The 17,654-nt window shown below is 45.5% G+C and overlaps 1 protein-coding gene across 3 annotated transcripts in view; it reads right to left on the reverse strand.

Moving 5' to 3' along the window:
- Positions 1-1,669: 1,669 nt before the first annotated feature.
- The window catches only part of MRRF (mitochondrial ribosome recycling factor), a 55,098-nt gene continuing 39,113 nt past the window's right edge, over positions 1,670-17,654 (reverse strand). Inside the window, exons 6-8 of one of the 3 annotated variants that reach the window (XR_009406244.1) lie at positions 13,557-13,716; positions 8,831-9,014; positions 4,210-4,296 (exon numbers count right to left, since the gene is read on the reverse strand). Coding sequence is in view for 2 of the 3 variants with exons in the window: in XM_059410867.1 (XP_059266850.1) it covers positions 4,219-4,296; positions 13,557-13,716 (238 nt within the window). In the remaining variant the exon portion in view is untranslated. Of the gene's footprint in view, positions 4,297-8,830; positions 9,015-13,556; positions 13,717-17,654 lie in introns of all 3 variants that reach the window. The other 2 variants (XM_059410868.1, XM_059410867.1) reach the window with 2 other exon arrangements.

Genomic DNA, 17,654 nt, shown 5'->3' on the forward strand with positions numbered 1-17,654 from the left:
GAAAACCTAATAGAATCTATAAAGTACATTTCCCGTGTACATATCAAAATTTGTACACCCCTCCCCCCACCACACAGAGACGATACCCTTTAGTGCATATCATGGAAACTGACCACGTATTAGAGCAAAAGAAACCAGAAAGCTTCGCTCAATGCTTTCAAGGGGATAGAGGATGTAGGAGCACTTTGAAAACAGAAAGGGACCAAGCTAGTATCAGTTATTCGTGCCATCGACGCGATTTCTGTCGTTACTGTCATTATCCGCTGGTTCTCTTTCAAGTTCTAGGGGAGTCTGCCCAGCAGGTGGGAGGTGGAAATATGCCAACATAAACCTTCCCCGTCATCCCTTCTGTGTTTACGGTGTGCCGTCTCCCATGCAGCTTTCAAAACACACCTTTATTAGAAATAGTTAATTGTTTTATGAGAGGGGGCTTTCTGCTTCTATCACCTTCGGGGCCTGGAGCAGAGCATTGTGAGTAAGCTTTCTTGAAGACTTACCAACTGAAGTGCACTGAGTAAGGACCGACTTCAAAGTCAGATCTGAGTTTCAAACTGACAAGCTGAATGCCCATTCTGAACCTTGGTTTTCTCGTATGTAAACAGATAGGAGCAGTAGTGACACCAGCTGACACTGTTGAGACGTTTAACTCATGTGAAGTAACTCATGTGAAGGGTCAGGCAGGGGACCTGCTCTACGGTAGGCATGCAGTAAAGGTTAGTCTGAGGTTGAGGAAAAGTAGGTAAAACTCACCAAAACAGATGAACTTAGACTAGAGGTTCTTTTTTCTCAAAAAGCAGGAAAATCATCTTGAAATGAAAACATCCTCCAATGCACGTAAAATGATTTTTTCAAGATTCATTTATGTATTTGAGGGGGGTGGGTCAGGAGGCAAAGGAAGAGGGAGAAAGAGGCCCAAGCAGATTCATGCCTGGAGCCCCACATACGGTTCAATCCCATGACTCCGAGACCAAGACCTAAGCCGAAACCAAGAGTCAGACACCCAAACCGACAGTACCACCCAGGCACCACTATAAAATGATTTTTTAAAATATCATGGGGGTGGCGCACCTGGGTGGCTTAGTCGTTGTCTGCCTTTGGCTCAGATCATGAGCTGGCTGGGGGTCCTGGGATCGAGCCCCACATTGGGGTCCCGGCTTCGGTGGAAACCCTGCTTCTCCCTCTGCCACTCTCCCTGCTTGTGTTCCCTCTCTCACTGTGTCTCTCGCTGTCAAATAAATAAATAAAATCTTTAAAAAATAAATCATAGGGGTAGCAGTGAAGTAAGTTAAGGTACATCCATAGTATGGAATAGCACACTGCCATGAAAAAGGGGTGAGTTGTATCTCCAGGTTCACATATGAGTAGGTGGCCATCATGTGTTGTTGCGTTTAAAGAAAAAAAAAAAAGCAAGCTTCCCAATATGAACAGAATTGTTTCATCCTCTGCTTTTTTAAAAATTATGTAAGTATACAGGTCTGGAGGGATACACATCTAATCATTAAAGGGGAGTAAGATGGGAAAGTTGGTCTAACTTTTTATATTTCAGTTTCTTTGGTAACTTCTAAAACACACATACACACACACACGAGCATGTAAGAAAGTAAAAAAAAAAAAAAAAAACAAGACAAAAGTTTTTGAAGTCTCTTTGGTCTGTATGTTTCATGGGACTTGGAAAGCTGGTGAGCTGAATGGAGGAGGAGGTTAATCCTTCTGGCGAGGGTAGGAATTTGCACCCGCAGCTTTTCCTTGTGAAAGAAAGAGGTTCAAGGAAGGAGAAAGGGAGAAGGCATTGCCCCAGCATTGCTCACTACTCAGCAGACCTGAGCAGGTAGTCTCATCCTGGTCCCTGCCACCACCGCAGCCCGACACAGAAGAACAGAGAAACTCTTTGATAAATGTCAACTGAAATACAGCAATCAGCTGAAAGCCATTTACTGAGCTGTCTGACTGCCCTGGGCTCGGGGTTTTCCTTTATTCATTTATCATGATATACAGCTTTGGCCAACATACACACAGGAGAGAAATTGTTGACATGTGGGACCCAAGTACAGAAAATCTTTCATTTTCCAACCCGTCCCCAACCCCGTCTGTTCACCAAATAAGTTTTTGTTTATTTAAAGACTACAGAGGATTTGGCTGTTAAGAACCAAATGCCTTTGGAGTGGAGTTACAACATAATTTATCATTTCCTCTGTTTATTAAAAAATCCTGCATCTTTGAGAAGCACATTTGCTGTGAGTGGGGGATTTCGGCCATGCCCCCGCCATGTGGCTTACCCCAAAAACGGCTCCTTGATTGCTGCGTCTATCCCTGTCCTTCCCCCACCTGACTTCTGATCGTGCGATGGCTACTCAGGGCTGCTGAATGGGGCTGGACTGAGGACAGGTAAGCGGGGCAGGAGACTAGGTTAGCTTCTTTCATTTTTGACCTGATTCTGACCTTGAACCCCAACCGGCTGTGTACACTGCGCTCTACCAGGACAAGCAGAGGGTGAAGAGCAGACTTCCCGCAAGGGACAGGATCTGAGAGGAGGCAGACAGCAAGGAAAAGTCGGATGCGGCTTTGAAGGAGTGCAGCCAGGCCCCAAGCTGCCCAAGTCGTTCCACTCCAAAGGCAGACATCTGGCAAGACGGGAATGAGCTTCCTACCTTCCACCCGAGACACTGTGGCTAACGACTTAGTCCAGCGTGCTATGCACCCCTCCAAGACAGAGGTCACGTCTTACCCAGTCTTGCGTGCCCAGCACGGAGCACGCACGGTACCTGAAACACAGTTGGTGCTCACTGAATGTTCATGAAGTCTGCAGGATGCCATGGGCAGAACACAAGCTTCAGATCAGGCGTCAGCCTGAATCCCAGCTCGGCCACTCGCTATGTAACCCTGGGCAAGAAATTTAACCTCTCTCGAGCTCCCCGGTCTCTGCAAAATGAGTCTGACAATGAATAATGAAACCCTCTATCACTTACTAGGCTTGTTACTTTGGGGGTTATCTAATATTGTCAAGTCTCAGTTTTCCTACTTATAAAATGAAGATAATACATTATCTCACAGGTTTACCAAGATCAAAGGTGATGCCTAGAACTGTCCCTAGCTCTATGTTATGAATAAGAGAATGAAAAGAGAAGAAAAGAGCAGAGAAGAGAAAAAAGAAAAGAATATCACTAGAAAGAAAAAACCCTTACTTTACCCAGTACCCAAAGATAAGCCACAACAAAGCACTCGTCTGTCAACAACAGGCAGGCCTGCGGGAAACCTATCTCAGTACCAAGTCAATGTTGAGGACAAAGGCAAGAGTAGAAAATGACAGAGTGATGGTGTTATGACTGGAAAGAAAGGAAAAGCAGGCCGTACTTGTTAAGCAGCTACTTTGTACAATTCATTTACAGCACATTTGAATGCCTACTATGGTCTAGGCATTATGCCAAGTTCTGAGGAAAATAAAGATATACAGACTAATTATCACAAAGACTAGTGAACGTTCAGATAAAAGCAGTGGGCAGTGCTGACAGCCAATAATGGGAGTCCCAGGCTGGGGGGAAAGGGAAGACTTTCCAGAGGAGGTGATACCCACGCTGGTCCTTGACCAGGACCGGCCAGGTAGGCCGGCAGAGGCACAACGGTCTGGGCAGAGAAAAGAGCGCGTGCGAGGATGACTCAGAGGCACAAGTACTGTTCCGGCGGCTTTGCACATGAGTCCTCAGAGACCATGAATCTGGACTATCCATTCCTTTGTGGTGATTATTCTTTCCAATTGATTTTGATTTTATTTTTTGGTAAAAACAGGCCTCTAGCAAAGGGATACAGTCACAGGCGAAGGCCCACGTCAGCCCAGAGTTCAAAGCCGGGGATGGGGCCCAACTAACTGAAAAGGAGGCTCCCGAGATGAGAAACAGACGGTGGTGAGCCCGCTGATAGTCCTAGTCGCTTGGCAATGTCACCATCAGGGCAAATGCCCTAAGTAGAGGCCACCCGTCACAGCTGGTACTCTCTGAGGGCCTCCCAAGGCAGAGGGCCCGGGCAGAATGGGGTGGGCAGGGAACAGGAGGAAGAGAGTGCCCGAGAGTGTCTAGCGTGTCGCACTAGAAGGCTGAGCCTCACAAAGACTGATAACGGCATGATGACAGCCTTCCGTGTGGACAGAGAAGAAAGGGGCCAATCTGCCCCCCATGGGATCCACCAGGAACTGGGCTCCAGAGTACTGCTGCCCCGGGGGGTCTCTCATCCAAGGAGTTCTTTGGTCTTCACTGCCAGATGCCGGTCCAGCTCTGCAACGGTGTCGTCGGCCATTTGGCTGATCTGCAGGAACACAGAATGAGACAGCCCGGTAACTGGGGCTGGGGAAGGGGAGGGGGACAAACATTCCAAAACTATGTAAAAGTTACCTGGGAAATATTGATGGTGACAAAATCTCACGTTATTTCGTCCCAGCCAGGCACTGTGCTAAGAACTTTATATGCACACTCTTACTGATTCCCAACAGCAGCCCCATGAGATAGATACTATTATTATCCCCTTTTCACAGATGAGGAAACTGAGGCAGTTAGAGCACTTGTCAGGATACACAGCTGAAAGTAGCAATGATGAAATTTAATCCCTAGTAGTCTGATTCCACAGCCCAAAATTCTTAACTGTTATTATAGAATACAGAGAAGTCAGCCCTGTTGGTCACCTAATGACCCTCTAGAATTTCCTACACCTCAGACACTCTGCTGTGTAAAGCCCTCATACTAACTGGTAAGACTATCAAGATCGTAGTAGTTAAGCGGGGAAAAAAAGAAGTATTGAAAAAACAAGAAATACATCTGGTTAACAAACATGGAAAATTCAACAGACACTGAAGAAACACCAATTAAAACAAGATATAATTCAGTTACCATAGTTAATGAAGTTTGATGTTGTAGTTTTTAATGACAACATTCCACGCCAGAAAGCTATGGTAAAATGAATAAGCTCGTATAGCAATGAAAGGAATTAGAATTGATGCAAATGTCCATACCATTTATTAACCCCCCAAATCTCTCAACTGGGAAATTACCACATGAATGGAATCTGAAAAAAAATTCTAAAGTTCTATATGCAAAGATATTTATCTAGGCTTTATTTTTTTTTTTAAAGATTTATTTTAGAGAGTGAGTGGGGAAGGTTCAGAGGGAGAGTTTCAGGCAGACTCCGCATTGAGCATGGAGCCTGATCTCACGACTGAGATCATGCCCCAAGCCAAAACCAGTCACAAATGGGGCCAAAACCAAGAGTCAGTGCTTAACTGACTGTGCCATCCAGGTGCCCCTATCTAGGCTTTATTTTGAATAATGAAAAATCAGAAAATCTAAAGTGATAGAACAGGGAAGTAGTAGAATACATATGCCCAAAAGGGTATAAATATGAGTAACATTCCAGTACATATTTCTGAAATGCTTGAATGTTTACAGCAAGTATAGATTGCTTCTGTAATCAGAATAAAAGAAATAATGTTTCAAGATATTCTTTATAATATCATGGGAAAATGCTCATTATATATTTTTTTAAATATTTTATTTATTTGCCAGACAGAGATCACAAGTAGGCAGAGAGGCAGGCAGAGAGAGAGAGGAGGAAGCAGGCTCCCCGCTGAGCAGAGCCCAATGCAAGGCTTGATCCCAGGACCCTGGGATCATGACCTGAGCCGAAGGCAGAGGTTTTAACCCACTGAGCCACACAGGTGCCCCTCATGTTACCTTTAAAGAAAAAGCAGGATACAAAATTGTGCATATACATAGTAGAAATGATATCAGATATGTAAAAAAATACATATCTCTTAAAAATGGAAGGAAATGTGAAAATATTAATAGTGTTTATCTTTTAGGGATGGGAAGACAGGTAATATATTATTCATGTCCCCATCTGTCATATCTTGCAAAAGACCTAGTGTATAGCAAGTGTTCAATAAATATTTATTAAATAAATAATTATTAAAGTTCTCTGTGCTTTTCTATACTTCCCAAATTTTCAAAAATAAACATGCACTAAAAGTGAGGAACAAAACACAATACAATTTAATAAGTGTTGCTGCTTCCCTCCTATATCTAAAAGAGACCAAAGACAGGAAGCCTTGAAGTATGGTACCCAGGATCTGTGTCCTCAGCGGCACAGGGGCTGCCTGACATCTTGATTTGCAGACCACAGGCCTTGGCCAAGAACTAGGAACTAAATGCACTGGGAAGGGTAAACAAAAAAGGATTTGGAGCAATTGGTCCCAGGCACGGAGACAACCAGGCTCTCGCCATTGCAACAGCTGCACATTTTGCAGCAGGTGGAAGGCACGGCTTTGGGGGCTGCTGGGCATGCTGGAAGAGCGGCTGGGCTCCAAATGGCTGCTTGGTCCCTCCTCACTGGGCCACAGGCTCTGAAGATGCTGCCATCCCCATGGAGAGCAGCTGCCTTGCACGGCAGGTGCATGACGCCCAGCAGCGCTCACTCCAGCAAGCCTCCTCCGGAACAATGGTGCGAGGGCAGTGTGGAGACAGGCATGGGGACTGGGGGGAGGAAGAGTACCTAGGCTAACACTGTGATAATGTGGGTGCTGAGTTAAACTCTTGGTGGGGTAACAGTGTGTAAGCTCCTGAATCTCAGTTTCCTCATCTATCAAATGGGGATGCCGGTCCCTTCCTCAGAGAATAGTTGTGAGCACTGAACGCGTTCATGCCTATGCAAGCAGAGTTTAACCTGGTTATTTGCTATGCAAATGCTGCTTGTGCTACTCTGATTTTTATTATTACTTCCTGACTTCAAATTAATCAATTAATGAAAATATTTACTAACTTTCTACCAAATTAGGCACAGAATGCCATTGGGGACAGTCTGTCAGCAAGTTCATCTTCTCCATCTTTATCAGACTTCTTAAATAATGATGATGAACATGGGGTGCCAGGTGGCTCAGTTGGTTGAGCATCCGACTCTTGATTTTGGCTCAGGTCATGACCTCAAGGTCATGAGATCAAGCCTTGACTCAGGCTCTGCACTCAGCAGGGGGTCTGCTGGAGGTTCTCTCTCTCCCTCTGCCCCTCCCCCTGCTCGTACATGCACTCTCTCCCTCTAAAAAAAATTAAAAATCTTAAAAAAAAATAAAATAAAATGATGAGAAACATCAAACAAAAAACAACAAGAACAGCACCACCAACATCTCCCTCTTACCAACATCTCCCTCTTACCGAGTATTATTAGGTGCCAGGCACTAGGCTAAAAACTTTAAACACATTATTGCATATAACCCTCAAAACCGATGAAATGCTGTGACTACGTCCCTTTAAAAAACTATGAATATTTGACTATTTTACCTGGCAGCTGCACAGTCATACATGGCATATGCAAAGGGGTTTTGTCCAAATCCAACAACCCCACATAACCTGCCTTAGCAGGTGAGACGGGCATTATCCCCATTTTACGGAGGAATAAACCAAGGTGTAAATGTTAAGTAATCTGCCCCAGGTCATGTTAGAAAGTCAGTGGCGTAACTGAGCCAGGAACTCACACACCCCGACTGCCAGTCTGGTGCCACTGCTCCCTGTGAGGCGTCCCCAGCACCTGGCCTCGTCCTTCCTCACGCCAGGCAAGCTGTGGGAGGGTCATTCCAATGGCCAATCCCAGCCCATATTCAAAGTCAAAGGGAGGGTAAAGGAATGGGACAGATGGGGTGGACAATGACCGAGGACCGGCAACCACACCAGCCACTTGAAAGTATATGTGTCCTCTGGTCCTCGCACCAAACCTGGGAGATGCACACCCCTCCTCCCACCTTACAGATGAGGGGACAGAAGCTCAAAAAGGTGAAGCCATTTGCTCACCTTCGCAGCCGAGAAGTCAAAGACCTGAGATTTGAACCAGTCAGGCCTGCCTGACTCCACAGCAAGGGCCCTTTCCATTTTCATCTGCCTCATAAAGACCGGTTCGTCACCACCTTCGTCGTCGTCATCATCATCATCATCACATTCACTCTTTTCTCGCTCGGGGACGTGAAAGGCGGAGACAGGAAAAGGGGAGGCACAGTGCACGGAAGGGGCAGGCGGGCAGCAAGTCCGCCTCCCTGAGGCCTGGCTCAGAACACCCACTGCCTCAGCCAGCCCAGCCTCCCTGCCTGCTTGCCCGACCGCCAGGAGCCCTTCCCTCCGTCAGCCCGCTAGCACCCAGCTCCACTGCAGAGCAGCACCGTTTCTCAGAAGAAGGCGGCAGTGAAAGGATCTTGGCCAGATCTACTGGTGTTTCTGCCAAGCGCTTTAATGCTCAGCAGGCCCATTTATAGTAAACTGAAGCAAAGGTGAAACAGCAGGCCGGCAGATGTCAGAATCCCCGGTGGGCAGGCCCTGGTGCTTCCTCAGCAGAGCTGGTCTGGGCTGCAGGATGGGAAGTTGGGTGTGTGTATGTGGGTGGGGGGGGGGGGGGTGTCAGACGTGACTCTAGGGATAGAATCTATAACTCAATGCCTTCATTTTTATACACCAAAGGAAACATTTTTAGAATAGAGTTTTTAAAAAATCTGACCTCAAAAAAATTGGGGAACATTTTAAAAAAAATCCTACGAAGAATAATAATTGGAATTGTCCATAATCCCATTGCCTCAAATGACCATTAACGTCCTCAAGTAGAGAAGCTGTCAATCTTTTTTTTTTTTTTTTTAAGATTTTATTTTTAAGTAATCTCTACAATCAACATGGGGCTTGAACTCACAACTCCAAGATCAAGAGCGATGTGCTCTACTGACTGAGCCAGCCAGGCACTCCTAAGCTGCCAATCCTTTTAAGACGAAAATTTTTATCACAAAAATCGAGTCATAGTATAATACTGTTATGCGACCTACCTTTAAAAAATCAATTCCAGGGCGCCTGGGTGGCTCAGTGGGTTAAGCTGCTGCCTTCGGCTCAGGTCATGATCTCAGGGTCCTGGGATCGAGTCCCGCATCGGGCTCTCTGCTCAGCGGGGAGCCTGCTTCCCTCTCTCTTTCTCTCTCTCTGCCTGCTTCTCCATCTACTTGTGATCTCTTTCTGTCAAATAAATAAATAAAATCTTTAAAAAAAAATCAATTCCAAAAGAAATTTACCATGTCCGCAAAATATTTTTTTAAAGAATTTACTTATTTATTTGAGAGAGAGAGAACAAGTGAGCATGAGTGGGGAGCAGAGGGAGAGGGAGAAGCAGACTCCCTGCTAAGCAGGGAGCCAGACATGGGGCTCAATCCCAGGACCCCCAGATCATAACCTGAGCCAAAGGCAGATGCTTAACCAACTGAGTCACCTAGGTGCCCCTGCAAAAAAATTTTTTTAAAGATTTGAGAGAGAGAGAGCATGGAGGGAAGTACAGAGGGAGAGGGAGAGAGTCGCAAGCAGACTCCACATCTAGTGCAGAGCCCAACATGGGGCTTGATCTCATAACCCTCAGATCACAACCTGAGCCAAAACCAAGAATCAGATGCTTAACTGGCAGCCCAGCAAAATATTTTTAAAACTGCCTCTATATGGATATAAAACAGTTTATTTTCCCACTGTCAGAAATTTATACAATTTTTAATTTTCTGCTATTATATATAATACATCAACAGACACCTCTGTAGGTAAGATTTCTTGACAATTTATTTTGGATAAATTCTTAAGCCTCTAGTCAGAAATACATGGAATTTGGTATATACTGCTATATTATCCTTTAGAAAGGCTGTATAGATTTATATAAAAACTAACTTAATCTTTTCTGTGGTGTGTAGAAGTAAAAGCTATACTTCTAAGGTCAGCAGCACTTCAAGCTCACATTAAAAATTCTGGGTTCAAATGTTATAGATTAGAAAAGATAAAAATTTAAAAAAATTCACATATTCTAAAAACCTTTGTAAGTGATTTAGGCAGTACATACCAAGAGTCTTAAGAATATGCACTCCCCTTGTGCAATAATTCCACAGTTGGGACTCTATCCTAGGGAAATGATCTCAACAAAGATTTATGTATAAAAATATTCATTGCAACCTTATTTATAACAAAAAAGTTTAAACAAATGATGTCCAACAAGAGGCTTATGAAAGTGAGTTATGGCATAACCACAAGACGGACTATTTTGCAGCCATCAGAAATGACTGTTCATAGACAGTTTTTTAAGACACAAGAAAATGCCAATAGTTTTTAATGCTAAACAGAAAATAAAAAGCCGAGTACAAAACCATATGCACACTACATATTCAGCCATGTTAAAAACTATGTAGTTAAAAAAAAAAAGAAGGAAAGCAGAAATACTGCAAAATGTTAAAAATACTGCAAAATGCAGTTGCTTCTGCAATGTGGGTTTATGGTGTGAATTTTCCCCCATTTTTTTAAAACAGTCTTCTGAACTCTCTATATTTTCTACAGGAAGTATAAATTACTCGGATAATCAGGAACAATGTAAACAAATAAATTTTTAAAAATTTGATAAAACAACAATCAGCCCCCTGCTTTGCTTATTTAAAAAACAGAAACAAAAACCACATACTCAAAACTCCAGCTTAGTGTCTCCTGTCAGGGAAAAAGAACAAAATAAAGTGTGCACAAGGCTGTCTCCTAAAAATTTTCTCACTCCACTTTTAATATATGACAGTAAAGGCAGTTATTAACAGTGATGGTAAGAACTCATCTTTAAATAATAATGTCTTAGATAATAAAGATTACTGCCCTGGGTACATTATGTGCATACACTGTGATCTCTTGTAATATTACACGTCCTCACAGAGATGGCATGTAGGTCTGCACTAGAATGTTAACAGCGGTCATCTCTGGGTGATGAAATTGCAATTACTTCCTTCTGAATCAAAACAAATTTACACTAACATGTACGGCATAGCATCAGAAAAAAACTAATAAAGTCATTTTCCTTTTGAAAAATAACAACAATCAACAGAAATAAGCACCGAGGAAACAAATCTAACCCGAGGAGGAAGGTGAAACGCGAGGTGCTCGTGTGAAGGCTTCTGGCCATGTCTTGGTCATGCGGGTCTGACCAAGAGTACTGCTCATCTGATCATTCTTCCCTTTCCAGGGAACGTGGGCTCTGGCCCCTGAGGCAGAGGCACAGTCTTGTTGAGTGAGGAGTACCTGGCACTTTCCCAAGGTCCACAGGCTTACCACAAAGCAGCACGGGAAATGTCAAGTGTTGACAGCAGAGATGGAGTCCCTGGGGACGGACCAGGAGCTGGCCCAGCTGGGGCCAACGACAGACTGCTACACGGCCTGACTGGTGCTCAGAGAAGACCAGACTAATCTAGGAATCTCTTCTAGCTGGTGCAGGGCAAGAGGAGGGCACAAGGAAGGCAAGAAGGGAGCTCCGAGGGTCCAGCTGCCAGACACTCTAATGGTGCTTCTAGCACGTCCTTACTTACCCTTTGCGGTAAGAATTATAAATCCCTTTCTACAGAACAGACTGCAAGGAGTCAAGTAATGTCCTCAAGGTCACAGGATATCAAGTACAGAACAACCCTGATCTAACTCTGGTACCATCACAGGAATACACCATAAAGCTTCTAGATCCTTAATTACCATCTGTGTCTGCTTTTGCAAATTTATCTGGGGAGCTTTTAGAAAGTATACGCTCCTGGGGAGACCTACTAAAGATCAGCAGAGGCAGGAGCAGAGCCCAGGCACCCATCTAAAATTTCTTGCTAGGTGATTGTTAGGGCTGGTCTACAACTGGCATAGTAACTGCTGGCCCAGGAGAAGGGGAGCAGTTAGTCCACTGACGGCCTCCTCCAGATGTCCCTCTAACAGCGCTCATGCTCCTGCCTCCTTTCTCCCCAGCCTGCCCACACTCACATTCAATCTTCCGAAAATAATGCTTTTGTGGTGAATGTAGAGGCTCTGCGCAAAGCCCTTCGTATTACGCTAAACATTATTCTATCTCCTAAATACTGGCAAATTCATCTTTCTATCTTAATTCCACCAGTGCCACTCAGGTTCAGGCCGCCATTTCCTGGATGGATTCCCACAACAGCCTCCCTGGCCTCCATGCCTCCCCTCTTGATCCTTACAATCTGTCTTCTACCCAGCCACCATAGTCCGCTTTCGTCAACACAGATGGGAACTCCCCACTGTCTGGGAAAAAAAAAATCTTTCCAGGGACTTACTGAATCAGGATCACCTGGGGACCATTTAAAAATGCAGATCTGCAGGGCCCCAATCTGGGCGTGGGGTCCCAGAAACCTGTATTTTAATAAGCTCCTTAAGTTATCGTAATGCTGTGGTAGATTCGATCATTGTTCAACAAATCTTCATGCCCTCCCCTAGACCTCCACAAACTTAGATATTTTTCTGTCCTGGTGCTACTGGGCTTAGCCCCTGTGATGTACCAAGAGGGGCTTCAAATGTACTTGAATGGTTGGGCTTATGTTCTTAGCATCTGCTGTTGAAAAGATGTCCTGCGGGGGATGCCTGGGTAGCTCAGTCAGTTAAGCCACCCGACTTCAGCTTGGGTCATGATCCTAGAGTCCTGGGATCGAGTCCCGCATTGGGCTCTTTGTTCAGCGGAGAGCCTGCTTCTCCCTCTGTTTGCTGCTACCCCTGCTTGTGCTCCCTCTCTCTCTCTGACAAATAAATAAAACCTAAAAAAAAAAAAGAAGAAGAAGAAGAGAAAAAGAGAAAAGATAAAACAAGATATAATAAGATGTCCTGGGAAACTTACTGACTCCAGAAGATTGACTCCAGAAGATAAAGGAGACTTGAACCCAATCCAACATCTGGAGCCAGGAGCCAAGCCCACTGAGCCCAGCCTCTGAAGCAACTCCCCAGGTGACCCACAGAAAGGAGACCAAGAAATAAAGCCTGGTCCTGTATATCACTGAGCTGTGAGATAGTCCATCATGCAGCGCTGGCGTGCTCACAACAACTGGCAGAGCTGCACAGCCAATGTGGGAGAGTCTGGACAGGCTGGAGGTCCAGCTGCTCAGCCAGGTCTCCAAGTCCCGCTCTGATCAACCCAGCTGGCTGTCGTGTTGTCCACTCCCAAGCCTCAGCCATCCCATGCGGCAATCGCCCACTCGCAGGATGTTCTTTTACACAGCACACCTCTGCACGTGTTATTCAACCTGTCCCCAGGCTCTACTTCACTGCAATCTGTTCGAGTGCCACCTCTCAGCACAGTAAGAACACTGATAAGTCCTCACTTGCCAGCACCCAGACAAGCCACCACACATGCACACAAGAGCGTCAGCGTCCAGCTCTGAAGTTAGTCTGCCTGCTCTGGGATCCATTTCTAGCGGACCCTCATGTGATCTGGAGCAAGTTATTTAGCTGTTCCGAACCTCAGTTTCCTCAGGACCTCTTTCACAACTGCGTATCAACAAGGATAAATGAAATGATAGAAAGCATTCAGCATGGAGCCTGGAACCCCGGGAAGAGCCAACAGCGTCTTCTCTTCCTCCACATTCCCAGGGCTAAGTCTAGAACACAGACTCAGCCAATCCTCATCATGTCAAGGAACGCATCAGGGGTATTCTATTTTAGTCTTCCTCTCTTCACACATGACCAGGTGGTTCCCTGCGTCAGACCCACAAGTACCACATCTGCTGGCAACAGTACCTGTTTCTCTATGAGCCTAATGGTGTCCTCTGAGACCTTGTCCTTGGATTTCTTCAGCTTATTCATTGCATTGGTACGAACCTTCCGCAAGGAATCCTTGGCCTTGTTGGTGCTCTGCTTGGCCAGTTTCACCAGCATTTCCCTGTGCTCCCTGGTTACTCTGATTAAAAAAACAAAACACAAAAACATTCAACAAAATCATCCCACACGTTAGCTGCTAGCTGAGAATTTAGTATCACTCTCTCTGCTAGCTCTGCTCTTCATCGTGATGATCTTTACGTTCCTGAAGCATGCCCGGGGTGTGCCTGGGGCCCAGTGAAGTTCCTGGAGAGTCAGGTGAGGACAGCCAGTAAGAGGACTGCTGAAAACTTGAGCCAGTGCACCCTGGCCACTTACCGCATGCGTGACTGACTTGTCTCTTCAGAGTCCCCATCTGTAAGATGGAGATGGTGTGAAGGTGTTAAGACAGGATGCACGTATAAACTGTTTAGCGCTGACCCTGGCCCATGTGAACGGCTCAACAAAAGGAAGCAATTCTACCCCCTTCTCTCCCACTAGAGATGCAATGCAAATGAGCGCCACAGAAGTTGCACCATACAATCTCTAAGTCACCTGAAACAAGTCAAGTTGCAATCTTCAGAATCTTACTAATGATTATAGCAAATTACTTATGAATCACTTGAAAACTGACCAAGACGCAACATGAGTCCCAACATGTGAGAATCGCCGCACCAGTTAACTTCCGCCAAGAAGCCGTAACCGGGTCTGGCACGTGTGAGTGCTTCCTGGATGTCAGCTCCTTCCACTGTTCCCTTCCTCTTCGTCTCACCACCACGAGCACGAGCACAAGGAGGGCCTCCTACATGCCCCTGCCACAAGCACTTCCTAAGCTGGTCCTTATGACTACCAGACTACCAGGCACTTATAATTATTCTTATTTTACCTTCCCTCATCACAACAACCCAGCAAAGTGACCCCACGAGTTTGCTCAGTCTTTGTTTCTTCGTCCTCTGCATAGTGAGGACGCCTCACCGACCATAGCTGGGCGGGCACGAGGGTACTACGGTGAACACTGACCGAGGGAGCTCAGCCAGGGAAAGGGGCAAGCAAAGAGGCACTTACAATGGGCGCGCAGGATGTGGCGTGGGGAGGGAAGCCACAGGAACACTAAGGCAGCTCCACTGACTCACCAGCAACCGTCCGAGCTCAGGCAGGCAGCAAAGTGAGGGAAGAGGCTCCAGAAGAAATAATCCCAAAATGCGGGAGTCTTTGGGTCTGCTCACTAGTGTTCTGGTTCTTAGCTTCCCCAGTAGGAAGGCATTTTTCCCCTCCCCTCTCAAGTTTGATGTGGTGCCATGACTTGCATTGGTCAATGTGAGTAGAAATGAAGGGGATCACCTCGGGGCAGGAGCATTAGAAGCCAGTGTGGCCTCCAGCACATTTTGTTCCTGTTCACTGCAGTACAAGTGGGGATGGAGCTCCCATCAGCGTGGGTCCCCGAGTGACCACGATCAACAGTGTCCATCATGCGGCCGGGGCCAGAAGCAGATGGCTGTGCCAAGCCATGGAGACCTGGGGGTTGCCTGTTACTGTAGCATAACCTATCCGGTCCTGACTAACACATACACTAGGATCTGAAGAATGAAGGCAGGCTGCCTGTGCTGGCACACCAAGGGGGGCTTCCAAGAGGAAGAAAGGGCATCTACAAAGGCTCGAAGCCGCAAAGAGACCATGCTTCACCTGAGGAATTATTAGGGCACAGATATTAAGAGTGACAGGAAAAGAGGCTAGAAAGCCATACCATGGAGGGTCTTGCAAGGTCTTGAGCTGCATTTTACAGATGAAGAAAACAAAGCCCAAGAAGTTTGGGCCAAACCCAGGCTGACCTGTCTCAAGCACCAACAGTCTTAGAAAAATTCCTCTGTCCCCCGGGTCCTGAAATGGACCTCCCTGGCATATGGTTCCTGACCCTCAAATCAGCGTGGTTCTTGCTTGGTAAGGACGAACCCACATTCTGGGTATATGTTCCAAGTGAAGCAGTGATAAGCAGGTGTTAAAAGATTTAGTAGCATCTACCTGTTATTTTCCCCCTGACAGGATGAGGAAAAAAATTAAAGAATTTTGAGAAAAGATGAGCACTGAAGACAAAGCGGCCGCTGCATTATGAATCAATCCTTCTGGATTCAGCTATTTGAAGGTATTCTCGAAATAGAAATGATCCTGATTACTGCCATTATTAAGCCCGTCTCTGCCAGGTGAGTACTGTAAGTGCTGCACCTCACAGCCCCTCGCAACAACTCTTCCAGCTAGATCCCCATCCCCCCATGTGTCAAGGCGGAAACCGAGGCGCACAGATGTTGAGCAACTTGTGTAAGGGCCTGAGTGACAGGATCGGGATTCAAATCCAGATCTCTGGCCTGTGTGCTTTTGCCTCCTCCGTGCTGCCTACCCCTTGTAATCTATTTCAAATAAATTATGCACTGCTGCCATCACTTCTGCTTCCAGGCAGAAAGCTTTTCAAAGTCAGTAATATGAATCTTGGGACTGAAAAGGGCAAAACCACCATGTCAGGACTTTAGGGATTTGGATCAGATCTTGTTACTTTTATGGTTTTTAATTCATTGAACAAAAATCATGCTGACATGTTTAGGTCTCTTTTTAGTTCTGCCAAAGCATATGTCAGTATAAGGAAGGAACAGGAAAATTAAAACTTGATCCACTGATTCAAAAAACTTAATCCCGCTGAAATACTAGGAGGAGCAGAAAATAAATGAATTTAAGTCAGTAAGAAACTTCTTAAACTTCTCTAAAGAGAGCTATTTCAATCTTATATTTCATATATAATTTGAAATAGGTATCCCACTGTTTGGACAACCTTTAATAAAATAAAAAATTTTATCTAAGGAACTTCCTTTTCACTATGTTGTTACATTTACATTTTACATGAAGAAAAAACATATCTTTTAAAAAATATATACACTGGGACTCAAAGACATCTTAGGAGTAAAAGGCTATATAAAGAGAAAACAAAATCATGTAATGTAATTTGGCTTTAACACAACGTATTATTTTGTATTTATTAATATTAATGTGGCATTAGTACATTATTAACACCTGTTTCTACACATCACAGCATCCAATTATCACTGACAAAAGCATTTTGGCTTCAGGATGCAAGTACAGGGCGATAATCTTAAGGAAATGGAAAGCTGAAGGCAGGGGCGGGGGCGGGCACAGGGCGAGCTGAGGGGACAGGAATATGTGTGCTGGTGCGGGGTGTTGGGCTGAAAGGTATCTCAAAAACAAGTCCAGAAGCAGCTGGGCTGATGGGAAGGCACTGGTTTGAAGCCAGCCAGACCTGTTGCATTCCCATGTCTACCACCCAGAAGCTGAGTATCCTTGGGCAAGCTCCTTAATCTCTCTGAGCGTCAGATGCCTCATCTCTAAAACGAAGACAATAAAAACATCTCACAGGGTGATAGGGAGAAGCAGACACAACACATACATAAAGACAGCAGCACAGAGTAGCCCTGAATAAATGATAACGATTATGAATGTTTTAATCAAATACACCTAATTACTTCCTCATGAAACAATGAGGGCACATCTGTTTTAGAAAAGAAACATACTACATTATGGAAATATCTTAATTCCTTTCCAAACCCGTGATTAATACATCTGATCATCTCCATCTCGCATGCATGGGGTTCGCTGAGTACGCGCTAGTTTGTTCTCGGGCTTCTGCTCTCGGCCCGCTGGTTCTGAGCACCCGCTCTGCACTTGACATGCATTCACTCATCAAGCACTGGCTGAGGCCCGAGGTGCATGCCAGATCCCGGGCCAGGCGGAGGAGCTCAGAGAGAAGGCGGGCCTGGTCCGACTTCCCCAGAGGCTCAGCCCAGTGGTGGAGACAAACCCGTCAGCCACTACTGAGAAAGAGCATTGGTGCTGCTAGGGCAGAGGGCTGGGCCTTCTGCAGGAGGAGCAAGCAGAAAAGTACAACTCATTCTGTCTCTAGATTTGGAAAATGCCTTAGAAGCATTTTGGTCTGCTGCAGAAGAGAGGACAGGGCCTTCCAGGCAGAAGCACGGTGGGAGA

The sequence above is a fragment of the Mustela nigripes genome, chromosome 9, assembly GCF_022355385.1.
Source record: "Mustela nigripes isolate SB6536 chromosome 9, MUSNIG.SB6536, whole genome shotgun sequence".
NCBI classification, from domain to species: domain Eukaryota; kingdom Metazoa; phylum Chordata; class Mammalia; order Carnivora; family Mustelidae; genus Mustela; species Mustela nigripes.